The sequence below is a fragment of the Kryptolebias marmoratus genome, linkage group LG4, assembly GCF_001649575.2.
Source record: "Kryptolebias marmoratus isolate JLee-2015 linkage group LG4, ASM164957v2, whole genome shotgun sequence".
Taxonomy (NCBI): Eukaryota; Metazoa; Chordata; class Actinopteri; order Cyprinodontiformes; family Rivulidae; genus Kryptolebias; species Kryptolebias marmoratus.
The window spans coordinates 23900828-23916955 of NC_051433.1; the positions used below are offsets into that span (position 1 = coordinate 23900828).

Below are 16128 nucleotides of genomic sequence, written 5' to 3' on the forward strand. Positions count from 1 at the left end.
ACATCTGTAGAAGGAGGTGAGGACTGAGCTCCCCAGTCCAGCTCGCCTCAGCCGCCTGAGGAAGTAGAGCCGCTGATGTGCCTTCCTGACCAGACTGGAAGTGTTGTTGCTCCAGGTGAGGTTGTTACTCAGGTGCACACCCAAGTACCTGTAGCTGGAAACCACTTCCACCGCAGATCCTCCAAAGGAAATTGGAGGAAACTGGAGAGCCCGGAGAAAACCCACACATGCAGGGGGAGAACATGTAAACTCCACACACAAAAGCTGGGAGGTGAGCTTGAATCTTTCTCGCTGTGAGGCGACAGTACTAACCACTTCCACAACCATCTTCTCACAAAGTAGTTTCAATCTTCTTTATAGGTGGTATCCATGGAATCAGCTAAGAAGTGTCCTATGAGTCAGAATGAGCACCTTTCTTCCACACAGTGATGGGGGCTGACTGCCTGCTCAGACCACAGATTGTGGGGAGCAACTTGGAGCTTAGTGTTGAGTTTAAAGACATCTCAACATATGGGGAGGCCATACACTGAGCTGAAACCTTTACATTAGTGGGCAAGCTATGCTTCCACCTTAGCAATGGCCACCCATAATGTCAACACAGACTTGTGAGTCTGTATGAGGTGGATTCATGCCAGCAAAGTCTTAAAATAAAATCAGCTACAAGCTGTCAAAATGGTTAAGAAACACAGAGATGATAAATACTTCTATGACTTATGTGAAAAGCACTATGATTGTTTTATCTATTCATTTGATAGCATTCATTCCACACTAATCTCCAGACTGCAATGGAACTTTATGAATCAACATGGCTGTGACAATCACTGAAAATCAAAACCCCTTGGAAAATACTTAGCTTGTGATTTCAAGTCTTGGACAGACCATTTCTGTCACAGAACCTGTGGACTTCAGCAGGTGGGTCAGACTATATACGATTAGAACATTCATAGCTAAGCCAATAGCAATGCAACACAACAAAATTAGATAATTGGAAAGGAGAAGTTAAAGGTCATTTGACCTTAATTTAACTTTATGAACATCCATTTCACTCTTTCTATAGAAAAACATCAGAATTTAACACCTTCTGACATGGTAGGACAGAACCATAATGGTTCATTTATAAAAAAAAACAGCTTACTAAACAAAATCAAGAGTGAGCCGCTGTAAGGGCACTCTTCACTGCAGCTCCTTCTCCTTGGTTGACTGGGTTTTGCTGCCACGGCACTTGGCTGCATGTTTGATGGCATACATTTTATGGGGAGCTGGGCCCCGGTGTTGTTGGGGTGATCTACTCTGCAGCCGCGCTGTCGTGTCAGCAGTCTGGAATTCATTACTATGTCTGTTATCTTCCCGCAGCATGAGGGCGATTCCTACACCCGGTACAGCCCAGCCCAGCTCAGTCTACCCAGTGTGGGAGAGATAATACTCATGTGTCAGCTATTCCACAGGGCTGAGACTTGGGGACTTTGGAGGGTGCACAATGAGAGAGTTGTGAATGAACCACTAATTACAGGCCACACCTGTAAATAGAACTGTGGACGAAAACTGGGTGTAATACCATTTCATGTGTGGGAAATTCTGAATTTGCCTGGCACTCAAGTTCATTTAAAATTACATGTAGATAAAAGATAGTGGAACAAACACGTCTGAAGCTTATACAACTACACGAGCAGAACAAAATCCCCTAGTAGCCCTTCAAAGTATAAGGCATAATTAAAGTCATCATTCACCAGTGAACAACATTTTCTATAATCTCTTCATCAAACCCAAGAGAACAACTGCAACAAGCCGCACTCAGTTGTGGACTGTAACTGCAGGGGATGAAAGCCACAGCAATAAAGTGTGAAGAGGACAAAATGCAATACTGACTTAGCAAAGGGAATTCCTGCATGGCAGAGTTACAATGGGAAACCTGATGGCGCATTAATTCAATGCCCAGCAGGGGGTTGACCAACACCAACACAATAACATGACTACAGTGAGCCTCCCTCTGACGCCAGGTTGTCTGCGATTGGACAGGGGGTCTGGCTCATCCCTCTTAAGGCAGCTGACTGTAGGAGGAGACCTCCTTGACTCCTCCACAGCTAATCTACTGCTCCACGACTCATGGCTGATACAAGGAAGAGGAGACACATTTATATTATATGATTCATGGGGGGATACTAAGGGTTTGTTTTCTCTTTGAAAAAAAATAAAGATCTCTAACAGAGATGAAAAATACTGCTACAAAACAGAGCTGTTTATTCAACTCAAATTAAAGAGGAGAAAACAAAGTTATTTCACAACACTATCTATTCCACCAAAGAAGGAAACAGACTACACTCCCAAAATAGCAGTCAAGCGAAACAGCAAATTTTTAATGTTAAGAGTGTCCCTGCAAAACTAGAAAATGACAGCTAGATTTGGAAACACTCCCATCCTCTCAAATCCCAGATTTTGTTTGAATCGTTGGCCCGTTGTCCTTCATTGTCCTTTCAGAGCCAGGACAAAAAACGGCCCATCCCCACTCCCACATAAAGTGAAAGTTCACAGCTTCAAACTGTTACTTCAAGAGAGAAAAATAAAAAACACTTGAGATAAATCTACACAAGGTCTGCAATAAATGGCAATGAGTAGTTATTAGGTCCTACATGACTAATTGTTAATTGAGCACAATCAAATCATGCTTTGTTGCATTCTTATTTTTCAGAAGAGAACAAAGACAATGGTTTAACAAGAGGTCAAAGGGCATTTTTTAGCATTGCACATATCGACATTGAAACTACCCACACAATATACCTTGTAATGCACAAATCTTTGTGTGTATATAATGGACAGAAAAGCCTTTAGCAGCACAGGTTAGGCTGCTTCACCCTGATCAGTCACTCTGTCAGCCAGAACAGTGACAGCTAATGCCCTTTACTTCAATGGCTGGAGAAAACAAAACTGCACACCTTATCAAGAGGTCAAGCCTCTGAGAACAAGGCCCACTGTGAAAACATTTTCACTCATCCATGGAGGCTTTTGTACGGAATCTCACAGCAGCACCACCAACCAAATCACATACACGTTGTTTGGACATGTCATGGATCAGGGTACATGACATTTATCAAAAGTTGAGCTGCACATGTTGAAAGTAGAAACACACCGCATCTGCCTTAACAGACAACAATGATCGGAGCCTGCCAGGAGCCGGGGTCATAAGACTCTGTTCCATTCCCTCAGTTTCGTAAACCAAATGCATGGATTTGAAATAACACCAGTGTTTACATGCAGCAGGTGTTGTGATGAGCTTTGTTTTCAGTATAGATGAGGAAACAAATTATTCAATAACAATAATAGTATTGACTGTGTTATTGTCATCTGAATCACATCAAGCATTTATGTCTCCTGTTAATATCACTCCATCCATTTTATTTACTTGCTTTTTCCCTACCGGGAGCTGGTGCCTATCTCCAGCAGTCACTGTGCGAGAGACAGGGGTACACAGGTGTCCAGTCCAACACAGGGACACACAGAGACAAACAACCATTCACGTGCTCACTCACACCTAGGGACCTAGGGACAATTTAAGAGTTACCAATGAACCAAATGCCTGGTTCACACGGAAAGATTTTAAAATTGTTGGCTGATTTTCAAAACCTAACAGATCACACACGTGACGATAAAAAAATCTTAGGTATAACAGGTTTGATTGGACAGTGTGTGGTGTCCAGCCACACGGCAGGAGCAACAAACCACACATGAACCAGTTTAACTCATGAACATTCAGATTCCAGACAGGAAATCCCGTAAAACCCTACAATACCATATGTAAATTTAGAGTAAACAAACATGGCCGAAAAGTTATCGGGTACATCAGTTGCGATAGCAATTTTGGTCCAGCTCCTGTCCTTGTCATTTCGGTTATGATATGGCTTACATGACATGCTGAACAAACGAGTCGAGTATGAACAAGTCGGTCGTCCATCTCCGATGTCCACCGCACTTTCGGTTGCTCCATGTTAGCCGTTTTTTATTTTAAAATCCCCCTCTGTGCCTATGTCACCGCGCTTTCTGATTGGCTACCTGTCACATTCGACAGGCTGCGTTCTCGTTCATCCTCGGGGTAACGCCACACATGCAACGATATCGGGCCAAGACAATCCAACATGTTGAATATTCCTGATTTTAGATTGGACTGGTCCCAACGTCCTTCCGAGTGGACCAGATCACTCTTAGCACACCACACACGGCAGCAATATCGCTTAAGATTAGCGCTTAAGAGTCATTCCAAGATTATCGGAAGGGGAAAATCGGGACAAAATCGGCATCAAACTACTGCCGTGTGAACTAGGCATAACGTTCATGTTTTAGGTCTGAGGGAGGAGAAAACTCATGCATGCACAGGGAGAACATGTAAACTCGACACAGAAAGGTGGGAAGGAGAACCTCCAATATCCTTGAGTTACTTTATGATGATTCCTAGGAGCTCAATCAGCTCAGAGCATGACTTGCTTTGATTCAAACTAGGCTGTAGTGTATCATCTACCTCCCTGTTTTTGAAGAGATGTGATGTGTGTGATTTTACAACAATTTAATGGTTTTGTTTAGAAGCTATGAATTCTGGAAATAAGAATATGTCCAACGGTTCAATTTTACTGAATCAAAATAGTAATCTAAAACTTGCTCTCAAAGAAAATAATTGTCATTTATCAAACCACGGATTACCTAAATTAAGAGAAATCCATTTGTTTTCTAAACTGAGTAAACTTACAACCTCTTGGTTTTAATTGAACTCCTGGCGGTCTCTGTTAAAATGTAATATTAAGCAGCACACAGTTCTGACTTTAGAGGCGTGATATGGACCGTGTGGGTGGCAGCAGGTTCAATGTCACCAGCAAAATCCAGGCAATGATTAACCGAGGGAGGCTAAACACAAAATGAAATCGGAGCCAGTCAAGTTGTATATTAACATACAGCCAGTATTTATACACCAAACATTAATCAAATGCTGCTTCCTTGTAACGTAGCACAAAAAAGCCTGTATTCAAATGCAAAATGCAGTTCATTACTATTAATATTAATTGCCTGTTTGTCTTTACATCCAAACTACTGCACAAGTCAATAAAACCTCATGCTTTCATATAAAGAAAACTTTATTTTTATCCTGCAAAATATAGTCTAAATGAAGTCAACTTTATGAAACCAAAACGATAATACCAAACTGAATAGCAGCAGGTTTTTTTTAAAAGTTATTGTGTAAATAAACAGTAAATTCTTACCTTGTATAATCTCCTTTGGCCTCCTTAAAAAAACATAGGAAAATAATAGCGTTATTCAAGCTCTTACCTGTTTAAACAAACTATTGTGTTAAATGTTAGCTATCAGCAAAAAGCGTCACGGGGGTTATGTTAAACATTTAACAACCATTATTTACCACGAATATTTCACTCGTATCTAAAAACACAGGCTGATTTTAGAGGTCAATGCGACTCAGAAGAGGTAAGTTTCTTTAACGCCTCCGAGAGACAAATGTTTTTAAATGTTTTGTGTCCGGACCGTCCGTCCTCTTTCACACACGGGGGGTGAGTGACATTACAGCCAGGAGGGGCTGCGACAAACTCTTTCTTACCTGCAATGCGAAAGCGGCTAACTTGAAAACATTTTCGCTCTCCACTTCGATAGTTTCCTGTTGTAAAAAAAGCAAAGAGGTGAAATTGGCAAGGGTTTCACACAACACGCACACGGCGCTGACTAGCTGAAACACTTGACTCGAGAGAAAAAACCCTCTCGTCCCATACTTCGAGACCGTACCTCGGTCCCACCGTTACCGACGAAACCACCGCCGCAGAAACATTACTCTAATTAAACTGTCTGTGAAAGGGATTCAACGTATTTTTATGCGCCGAGATTATCCTGGAACTTACCTTAAAGAGTAAAATCAGACAATAACATACGCAAAGACTAGTTTAGGATCCTGTTTAAAGTTAGACCCCCTTCGGCAAAGTGGTACGGTCTCAAAGCAGGTTCAACAGTCTCCGTCTCCCATGGTGACCAGCCTGCTCTCCCCGCGAAAAAACTGCACTGCCTGCAACGTTTGATCCCATGCTGCCTTCACGTAGCCTCGTAAAAGTTACACGTTTCTTTCTCCTCTTAACAACAACGAGATGTTCACTCTTACAGCCACACGTTTACTTGTATGTATTTACGTTTTTCCAGGACATTTTACGGTTTAGTAGTATTACCAGAGTCATACTTTAGGGCTTAGACTTTATAATTAACAATTTAAATGGTAAGCTAAGTCTTTTCACTTTTTCTACAGCATTTGAACGCGGCATTGTATTACAAATTGAGAACTTTTAAATGGTTTTAAAGGACGTGGGTTTTCATTAAAATGACTTAAACACATCAGAAAATATTATGTTACGAGATCTTATGTATGTATGCGAACGCTTCAAAAACATCAGAAACAAATGGGAATTTTTTTTTCATTTTTAATATTTTGTGGGGTATGAGAAAGAAAAGTATCCAAAAGGAAAAAATAAAAATAAAAATCAGATTCTCCTTCCTACCCCTCAACCTCTCAGCCAAATAATTTGCCAATACACCTCAATAATGATAAATCATAAACAATAACAATAGGCATACTATTTAAAATAGCACAACATATAACTTGATAAAGTGAAATCTAGGAGGGGAAATAAACTCCAACACTTACATTAAACACCAAAGATTTAGCGTTTAAGAAGAAGACCTCCACTGTTGTATTTTCTTTCAAGAGGGTGATCTTCTCAACATAAAACCTGTAAGAGTTAATTTTACGTCATCAAGATTAACTCAAAACAGAATATCAAAGCATTTGCAAGTGTTCAGCATTATCCACAGATAATACTTCATCTTGTCAAGTGTAATATTGTTTTGATTCAAACAGGAACACATTTTTGTGCTCCATCACTGCCGCCTGCTGGTTGGGACATGTTATGGATCTTAAAAGGGACTGCTCAATATGTTAGTTTCAGATAAAAGTCTTTCTAGCACAGTCGTCTATGTAAAAAAACGAAATTACAGGATGATTTGTGCTTTTTACTCACCTCACAAGGAACTTGAGTTCCAATGGCCCTGACGTCTTGGAGAAGTCATGATCAAGGACTTTACGATCCAGCTGCAGCCAGTTATTCTGGCCGCTGAGCAGGGATGAAATAAGAAATCACGTGTTTTCAATATTCTCAGCTTAATCTTTCCCTTATTTTCCTATTACAGGAGTATCAGTTGCTTGATAAAAGCAACTGTTAAAATGTTACTAATGTGAGGAAGTGGACTTACTTGTTATCTGTGAAGCACAATCCAAAATAGTCTTTCTCCTTTAGGTTGAAGTGTGAGGCCACCAAATCGAGCAGCTCACGGGACAAAAGCTTCGGCTGGAGGGAAAGTCAAGAGCAGGGTTTAGATCATTTGTATGAAAACTCAAAAGAGACAACGGTGTAAAAAGGAGTGAAGATTAAGAAGAAAACAGAAGTGCCTGACTCATAAAACTCCTCTCTGAAAGTGAGCTACCTGAACCAGCAGCTCCAGCTTCCTGCCATCGAGGAGAAGAACCTGGGACAGACGACCCTCCGTCATCTATGGAGACAAGACAGTGAGTCATGACAACGTCTGCAAAATAACTCTTCACCTCCACCTGCACATTTTTGCTCTTGTCATAGATTAGGGACTGCTAAATAAACAAGTAAGAATAAAAAGCCAAGCATTTCATGCCAGAGTTTTAGACTAAGATCATTTTATTGTGAAAAATGATGGATTTATAGCCATTTCAGTCAACCCTTAATACTAACATGATGCACAATCTCATGGGAGTTCATGTGAGATGTAATAGCTCTTAGAGTATGTGTTAAGGATGACTCATCTACTACCACATCAGATTTTAGCTCAATATCCATAAAACTGACTGTGCTATAGCCCTAAGGTCAGTTGGCTATGGCGGCCATGTTGAAATTAGTAGACTCCAAAAGTTAAATGGTTGTAGAAGCACATCTAATGATTTTTTTATGAGAGTTTCATTTAAATTCTCCCAGAGATTCATGAGATATTTTGCTAACACAACGGACAGATGAACACACAGTTTCCAAAAGCTCAAAGTTATCGTGAGATCATTCTCCTAAGCAATTGAAAAAAAAAAAAACAGTTTATCTTTTCCCAGTGGGATCCTATATTGATAATTGTTCCTTCCCTTCATGTCTTTCCTCTGGAACAGGAAGGCTTTGAACGTCCACAAAACATCGTCATCACTCAGTTTTCTCTCTTGCAAAGAAACAAAAGTGAAAGACAAAGCAGCCGTGCTTCGGTGAATTCCTGTTCTATTGTTTATAATTAATGGCTTCAAGCTACATTCTGAGGCAGTCAGCAGAAGTGGCTTTCAGTGCGGGGAAAAGTAAAATAAAGAAGCGTTCTGATGAATACTAACCCAAACCTTTCTTTCACTGGGTGCTAAGCTGCCAACTTGTAGGTTTGGATGTTTTAAAGCATATTTTTTTTCACTCTTTGAACAAATTTGCTTCCTATGTTAATGAACTGTATTCTAAGAACAGCTGGTTTCATTACTTGAAAAAAAGCATAAGTGTTCAGGCCTTTCGTGTTATGTCTGGTATATAGTTGAGTAAGCACTGCTTTACTCAACTTTGTATTGCTGGAAGTTCTTTTGTTCTCTTTCAGTTCATCTTACTCTTCATACCGGTCTGACAGAACTGCTAACACAGAGGGCTGCTTAGCTTAGCACAAACGCAAACAACAGACATGATGCAGGATAAACGCAACAAAGTCCACTTGCCAATGCCATTCATTATCGTCTGCTGCTGAAGGCGAAAGCAGAGCAATAATGTTTCGGCCTGTGTTCGTTTCTTTGTAGCATTAGGAAAATATCTCATGAACCACCGAACAGATTTCAGTGAAACTCTCATAAAGTAACTATTTGATGAACATCTACAACTGAATAACTTTTGGACTCAACCTAATTCAAGATGATCCTTAGCCTACATAAAAATGGCTGTACCTCAGCGAATTTTACAGATACTCAACTACAATTTGGTGTGGTAGTAGCTGAGAGTCATTCACAACACATAGTCCAGGCTAACAAAGCACATGAGATTGTGCATAACGTTGTTTTCAATGTTTGACTAAAACTGCCACAACTCTGCATCAGATGATCCAAGTCTAAACTCTGGCATGAAAAGTGGCGGGCATTATGTATTCCTAGTACATAATCTATATGCTAGTGAGTAAGTACACCAAGGAAAACACTAATTTTCCTGTTATTAATTTTTCTAAGGCATCAATCATTTAATTGCACTTTAAGAAAAGACGTGCCAGTCGATAGGCCCATGTGTAAGCCTAAAAGTGCTTAAAAATACTGAAATAGTTTGATAGCTAGCAATCTTTAAAGGAATGTATATTGTCCTCAACCTTTCATGGTAAAGTTTAAAACTAAAATCGTTTTGTGCTAAGAAGGTTTGGGATGTTAGTCCGCAGTGAATGTCTTGAGCATGACTGTCCGCTACTACCACACCAAATTTTAGCTCAAAATATGTAAAAATGAATAAATATCAGCTAAGCAGTTGCAGATACACATCCAATGATGGCTTTTTAGAGTTTCATTAAAATTCATCCAGTGGTTGATGAGACAGATGAACAAACACACACACCCCACGCAGACACGGGCAAAATCATTATCGCCCTTTCACCTTCAGATGGTAAAAACTGATGTGGTCACATCAGCTTTTACTCCATAATGGTCTTAATGTTCAAAGATAAAAGTGTCATGAGGTGGAGTGACGAGAGCGAACCCAGAGCGCAGACTCATATTTAACAAACAATAATTTATTAAATAAAGAAACACAAAATAAAAGCTGACGTGGCAGCAAAACAAAATAAAGAACAAACTAAAACTAACATAACGGAGACAGGGACAAGCGGGATGGAAAACCAACAACCAGGAACAAACAGCAAGACAAGAGGCAAAACAACGACAATGGACCAGCGGAGTACAAACAGAAATGACCGGGTTTTAAAGTGCTGAGGATAATCAGGTAAGTGGAGACAGGTGACATGATTATAATTGCTCACAGGTGGAGATGGGAGTGACAGGTAACCAGATGACTAAGCTGGGGGAATGAAAATGAAAACAAACACAGACACATGAGACAAGGGCAGAAAGAAACACGAACCAAACTACAAGATAACAGAAAATAATAAACACCAACTGAAACATAAAGCAACTAACTGAAAACCAAAAACCCAAATCCAGACAAAAAGAAAATAAACACTCTGTAAAGCCTGGCAGAATTAGGGCGACTTTATTTCTGTTTGTTAATAACACTTTGAAGCTCATTTCTAACAGTGTGTGCTGTTGTTCACTCAGTCTTATCGTATTAAACGTGCCCAGGACTCCAGTTATTTTTGTGACTTCAGTTAAAAAAAAAAAAAAAAAGAAAATGCGGCCCGATGCTTGTTGTTTTGTGTGTGGGGGTGGGGGGGGGACTCATAGTTATGTTGAAGTCCAGTCAGTGGGACGGCAGGACTAGAGGACGCCCTGCGGTACGGTCTTAAACTGTAGTCTCACATCTCATATTGTTTGCAGCGCCACATCAAAGCTGTCGTTTCACTTTTACAGAGCTCCAACCACTTTTCCACTTTGTCATTTTCCCCTGCCCTGAACCTCAGTGACATTTCTGTTTCTGTGAGTGCAGCTCATCAAAGGACTGAGCTGCAGTCACACTAACATAATGCAGTGCGAAGACCCAAACACCATACCCGTTCGCTCCATTTGGCGTTCACATCCAACATCAGCTGTGAAAAGTACACCTTTATGTGATCTGGCATCGCATGAGGAATTATTGGATAGGACAGTAAACATCATGAAAAATAAATCAGTAGCAACCCTAACATAAGTTATTGTGTTTGTCCAGGCCACAATTTCTCAGAGGGTCTAAATCTATCAGCGATGAGCTGTTTCAGCCAGTGGCATCAAAACAGGAAGAAAGGGACAAAACAGTTTAACAAACAGGGTGGTTTTAAGCAAAGAACAACCTCTAAACCTCACATTCATCTTAAAAAATGTGCATGTGACTCAGGCTCCTTAACACTTCTCAGTAAATTTCAAGATGTCCTTAAAAAAATTGTTTAACAGTTACAAGCAGTCCCTGTCATTTTTTAAACCTTAGTCATAAAGCACTGTTGCTTTTTAGATTTTTAGACGACACTGGTGAAGCTGATGTGAGGATCAGAGATTCGGAGCAAGGCTCGGCTTCTTGAAAAAAGCAGGATGAAAAATGTGCCTGGGAGGTCAACACCTCCTGAAGTCCTGTGATTAAGAGCAGGACGACCTGCTGTGTCCTCTTTTTAGTAACACTGGCCTACTCAGACTCAAGTGGGCCCACCCTGCAGTTCTGACCACCACCAACTCTAGGAACACACAGGGTGTCACTGGATCAATCAAAACATTTCTGAGGAAAATCTGAAGGGTGCTAATGCAGTTCCAGCATCCCAGAGTCCCAACACACATCATTTTTCTTCTCTAAAGCCCAATAAAAAGTTGGGACTTCCTTTTGTAATAATCTAAGTCGCAAAATGTCTACAATATGATGCACAGACTGTATAAGAAGTGTAAAAAGAACCAAGATATGCCAGGGGCCCATTAGAGTCACAGTGGAACCACACACCTGTGTTTTTTACTCCCTAACAGCACCTCTAATTAGACAAGCAGACAGAAACACAGAGTAGAAAGTACACCTCAAACAAACAGTCACCGTGCAAAAACTACAAGTCGAAGTGACAAATTTCCTAAGCTGCAAGTGACAGAAGCATCTGACCGTTACACGTGTCAATTTTTACACTTCAGTGTTTTATGCAGATGTGACAAGTTTAAAAGAGCCTTCACTTCCAGTCTTGAAGAGGAAATTCGGAGCTCAGATACAATGGGAGTCAATGAGAGTTTGGACAAGGGCACTTGGCACTATGGGGGGGATTAGAGAAAAAAACTGTAAGCCCTATGAAAGACACACTGGGTGAAAGAAGACAAAAATGCCTATGTTTTGATGTATAAACTGTATAAAAAAAGTGTTAAGATTGCAAAAAAAAGGGTTTTTTTTGTTTTGTTTTTTCACAAAAACTTTCGAAAGTTCTGACAACTCAAGAGCTAGAGTGTGAACCACTGTCACACCGAAAGTTGATCATTTCTTGGCAAACTCTACGAAAACTACAATATATCAGAACACCAGTTCAGTCATGTCAAGTTTGACTTTCTGTGACCCATTTAACTCTGAATGATGGTTTTACTGTGAAGTATGTCAGAGCTACAGAGCTCTACAGAAAGCTGGGTGTTCTCACTTGTTTTATTAAAATCCCATTGTTATGTATGTGGATATTTTTTTTTGCATGCAGTTTTCTTTAAATTTCATCTGTGACAAAAGTTTCAGCCCACTATTCCCCATCAAGACAGATGTTTTGATATTTGATTTTTGTAGATTTTTCTAAACCCAAGGGAAGAGTGGTGAAATTATCATATTGACTGAAACAAACAATATAAATGGCTGAATATAACAAAAGTACTTAAATTAAATGTATGATGGGCAAAAATAATGCTTCCACTTATTGACGGCTTATCTAGTTTTGGCTGATCTGTTCATTTTGTTTATTGATGAAAACACATTTAAACACAAGCAGCTATGAGTTTTTAAAAATATGTTATAAAAGGAAATTTGTCTCGCTAAATAATGGTGGTTTCTTAACAAGAAAAAAGCAAAACAGAAACCAGGTTGGCTTTATGAGTCAACCTGAGAGTTCTCAGGTTGACTCAAAAAGCATTCAGGTGGTTCAGCAACAGCACGTATCAAAAACAGCTTTAAAAGTTTCCCTCTTTAACGAGTCAATGAGATCAAACGGCTGCTCCTGCTGCGTTTTAAATGGCTGCCATATGTGCAGGGCAAGGGACCCTTGTTAAAAATCATGTTTTGTGGCTCATCAAGAGGCAGCCTGCATCTCCTTGCAATAAACATGGCGTTCGATAATGAGCCAGATGAGGAAAAAGTGCCAATTCAGAGGAAAGTCGAGCCAAAGGAACAGTAGTTCAGACAGAAACCTTTAAACGTGCGATACGGAACGTGTTCCAGAAATGATTATTGCTGTCATTGATCTAAAAGTTGAAATACCTGGTAGCATTTTCCTATCTTGAACCAGGATTCCAGGAAGCGCCGGCATGGCATCAGCCCACGATTGTACAGCCTCCTGAGTGTCTCATGAGCCATGCTCCAGACGAGCTGGCTGCCCGATGCCACCAGGTCTTCCATTCCACGTATGATGCTCAAAGCCATGGCTGACAAGTGCTCCTCTCTGCCGGACCGTTTCTACCTCAAACAATGACGCCTCATGCTTTCAGACCAAGAAGGAGAGCTGATCTGCAGGCCACTTTGTTTTGCTCCAGAGCAAAAAGCTGAGAGGAGCACCTAAGATCCAGCACACACACACACACACTGGTCCTCTATGTCTCCCAGGCTGATGTAATAATGTTAGTGAGAGTCGGCGCTCCGGAGAGGCTGGAGCCGAGGAGCGGTGTGCCTCAGGCTCGGTCCTGGGCCCCAGTCCAAAACGCTGCCTCAGAGTACAGGGGAGGGCAGAGCAGAACCATGAGGCCCCTGCTGCAGAGGCTCCGTCTCCACTCCACAAAAACACACATGTATACAGACACAAACAAACCTCTAAGCTTCGCGGTTCACAGTGTTGAAAGGTTTCCAAGACAAATGAGAAAATTTCACATTTTCCTATCTTATTTAAACATGTACTATTCTTTTATGGAGTGAAAAAGGGTGTGGGAACAGTCCGTCATTTTGTCTGGGATGTGGGAGCAATTTCCTGAAGAGACCAGACATTCCCACCCATTGTTTTCTGGAAAAGTCCTAAAAATAATTGGATTTGTTTGGACCAGCAGATAGAACTGACACGGCAAAATCAAGGGAAACCGCCTGCACGGGTAAAGACCACGCAGAGAAGCTTTGATGTTGAAAAAGGTTGAGGAAAAGCGCCTGTGCCTCACAGACGGGTGCCTTCCTTTGCACAGCTGCAGTTTATAAGCAAATGTTGCACATGAGCTGAACACCTGATTCAGCTGAACGACTCAAAAGAATACTGAGAAAAAACAATACAGAGAAAAAAAAGAATCTTTAAATGGATCTCAGTGTCCATGTGGGAGAGTTTAAGCATCCAGTCAACTGGGACAAATTGGTGTTTTCTTGACTTCTTTTTTTTTTTTCTTTTAACTCAAAAGTAATTCTAAAAACATGGCAGAATTTGGGACACCATATTCATCATAATCAATGACTTTTGAGAAGACGTGGAAAAGTTTCTGCTTTGATGGAAAACATTTGGAAAGAGATCAGTCCCTCAACGACACATGCAAACAATAAACACAACCATAGAAACCCACCATTCATTGAAATACAATGAGGTGAAGTTTGTTTTCAATGATCACAACAATATACAGTCGTGGGAAAGAGAAAAATCAACCTTCTTTTAATTTTAAGTGTTTATATATAAAGATATACAGTAATAAAAATAATCCGGTCTTTCTCAGGTTCGAAAATTATTTTAATCTAAACTCAAGTTGCTTGCTGCTTCCAAAGAATTTAAGAGTGAACATATCAGCCAGGTCAAATATGTTGATTAACTGATCATCATCAGTTTGAGTACCTCTATAAAACCAGCAGTTTTGTTAGTTTGCTGCTCCGGAGCGTACAGGTGTGTGTCAACACAATGCCAAGGGGGAACAACGTCAGCAATGACCTGAGAGAAGCAGTTGTTGCTGCCCATTGATCTGGGAAGGGTTAAAGGTCATTTCCAAACTATTTGTAGTCCATCGTTCTACAGAGAGAAAGATCGTTCACAAGTTGAAAACATTTAAGACAGTTGAAATGACAAGAAAATGAGACAATGACTCGAACTATCAAAGAGTCACATCAAAACAGAAAGAAAGGAAGCTAGCTGTAGCCACGCATGAAAACACGCTGACAGGAGTGAGATGTGAGTTTATTAAAGGCTTTATTAAAGACTTCATAGCTGTATGTGTGGAATATAATATACCTCTAGATAAGAATAATAAAGCTAAATCTGTTTTAGGAGAAGCATTTTCCAAAACATAACTGTAGTCTTAGTCGAAGCCTGTTTGTCCTCTGTTAAAGTAGCTAAAAGCCATCCAGCTTTTTCCAGTGAAAAAACTAAGTTGTCAACAAAACAACAGTTATAAAAGATGTCCTGATCATTATCAGCACAATTCAAGTCAACACAATTACGGGACGGTAGATTTACACTATATAATTATGTAAAAGAGCTTTATTTTACACAATGGATCGTTTCTTTACTCTCATATGAAACTCACATGTGAGGAACTTTATTTTCTAAAAAAGACTTAAAAGTTGTTTTTTTTATTTATGAAAATGACTTGCAGGCAGATTTTAGGCACACAAATAAAGCAATGAATGTTTTGTTGAATTGAAGCACTTTTGGTGGTATTTTTGTTCAAATTTGTCAGTATTTTGCTAAATTTCTGATTTACTTTTAGATGAAATTATTGAAATGTTATTGATGTGCTATGAATACTTTGGTTCATGCTGTGAATAAAGCAATAAAAACATGATATAAAGACAAACAATAAAAATGAAAGAGAAAATAGAACAAAAAATTTATATAGACAAACAAAAAACAAATGTGCTGGTTAGCAAGGTCTAAGTTAAATAAGTAATACAAGCAGTTGGAAATCATGGAATTCAGAAAAATCCAAATAGAAAAAAAATAAAACAAAAAATTTTATATAGATATAGATTTCACAAGGCTATATAGGACCTGAACACCAGTCATTGAGATAACAATTAACTCCTGTCCATCAGCTAAAGATTGGATCAAACTGGGTCATGCAACGAATAGCAAGAAATCTACAAAATAATGGCTGAAAACAAATCAGGGTGTTGCAATGATCCAAAGTCCAGACCTTAATCTGACTGAAATGCTGTTACAGGACCCGAAGAGAGCTGTGCAGAAATTAATCTTTACAAACCAATCAATAAACCGAAGCAATGCTAAAGCAACTGAGGCAATGTTGTAAAAAGGAGTGGGCTAAAAATCTTCTAAAAT

At 39.8% G+C, this 16128-nt stretch overlaps 1 protein-coding gene across 3 annotated transcripts in view; it reads right to left on the reverse strand.

Moving 5' to 3' along the window:
• The window catches only part of frmd4ba (FERM domain containing 4Ba), a 51231-nt gene that overhangs the window by 18108 nt on the left and 16995 nt on the right, over nucleotides 1-16128 (reverse strand). For 2 of the 3 annotated variants that reach the window (XM_037975098.1, XM_037975097.1), the window contains exons 2-7: nucleotides 7513-7578; nucleotides 7282-7376; nucleotides 7050-7142; nucleotides 6677-6761; nucleotides 5591-5647; nucleotides 5241-5263 (exon numbers count right to left, since the gene is read on the reverse strand). In XM_037975098.1, the coding sequence (XP_037831026.1) occupies nucleotides 5241-5263; nucleotides 5591-5647; nucleotides 6677-6761; nucleotides 7050-7142; nucleotides 7282-7376; nucleotides 7513-7578 (419 nt within the window). Of the gene's footprint in view, nucleotides 1-5240; nucleotides 5264-5590; nucleotides 5648-6676; nucleotides 6762-7049; nucleotides 7143-7281; nucleotides 7377-7512; nucleotides 7579-13157; nucleotides 13335-16128 lie in introns of those variants that run through there. The other variant, XM_017435837.3, reaches the window with a different exon arrangement.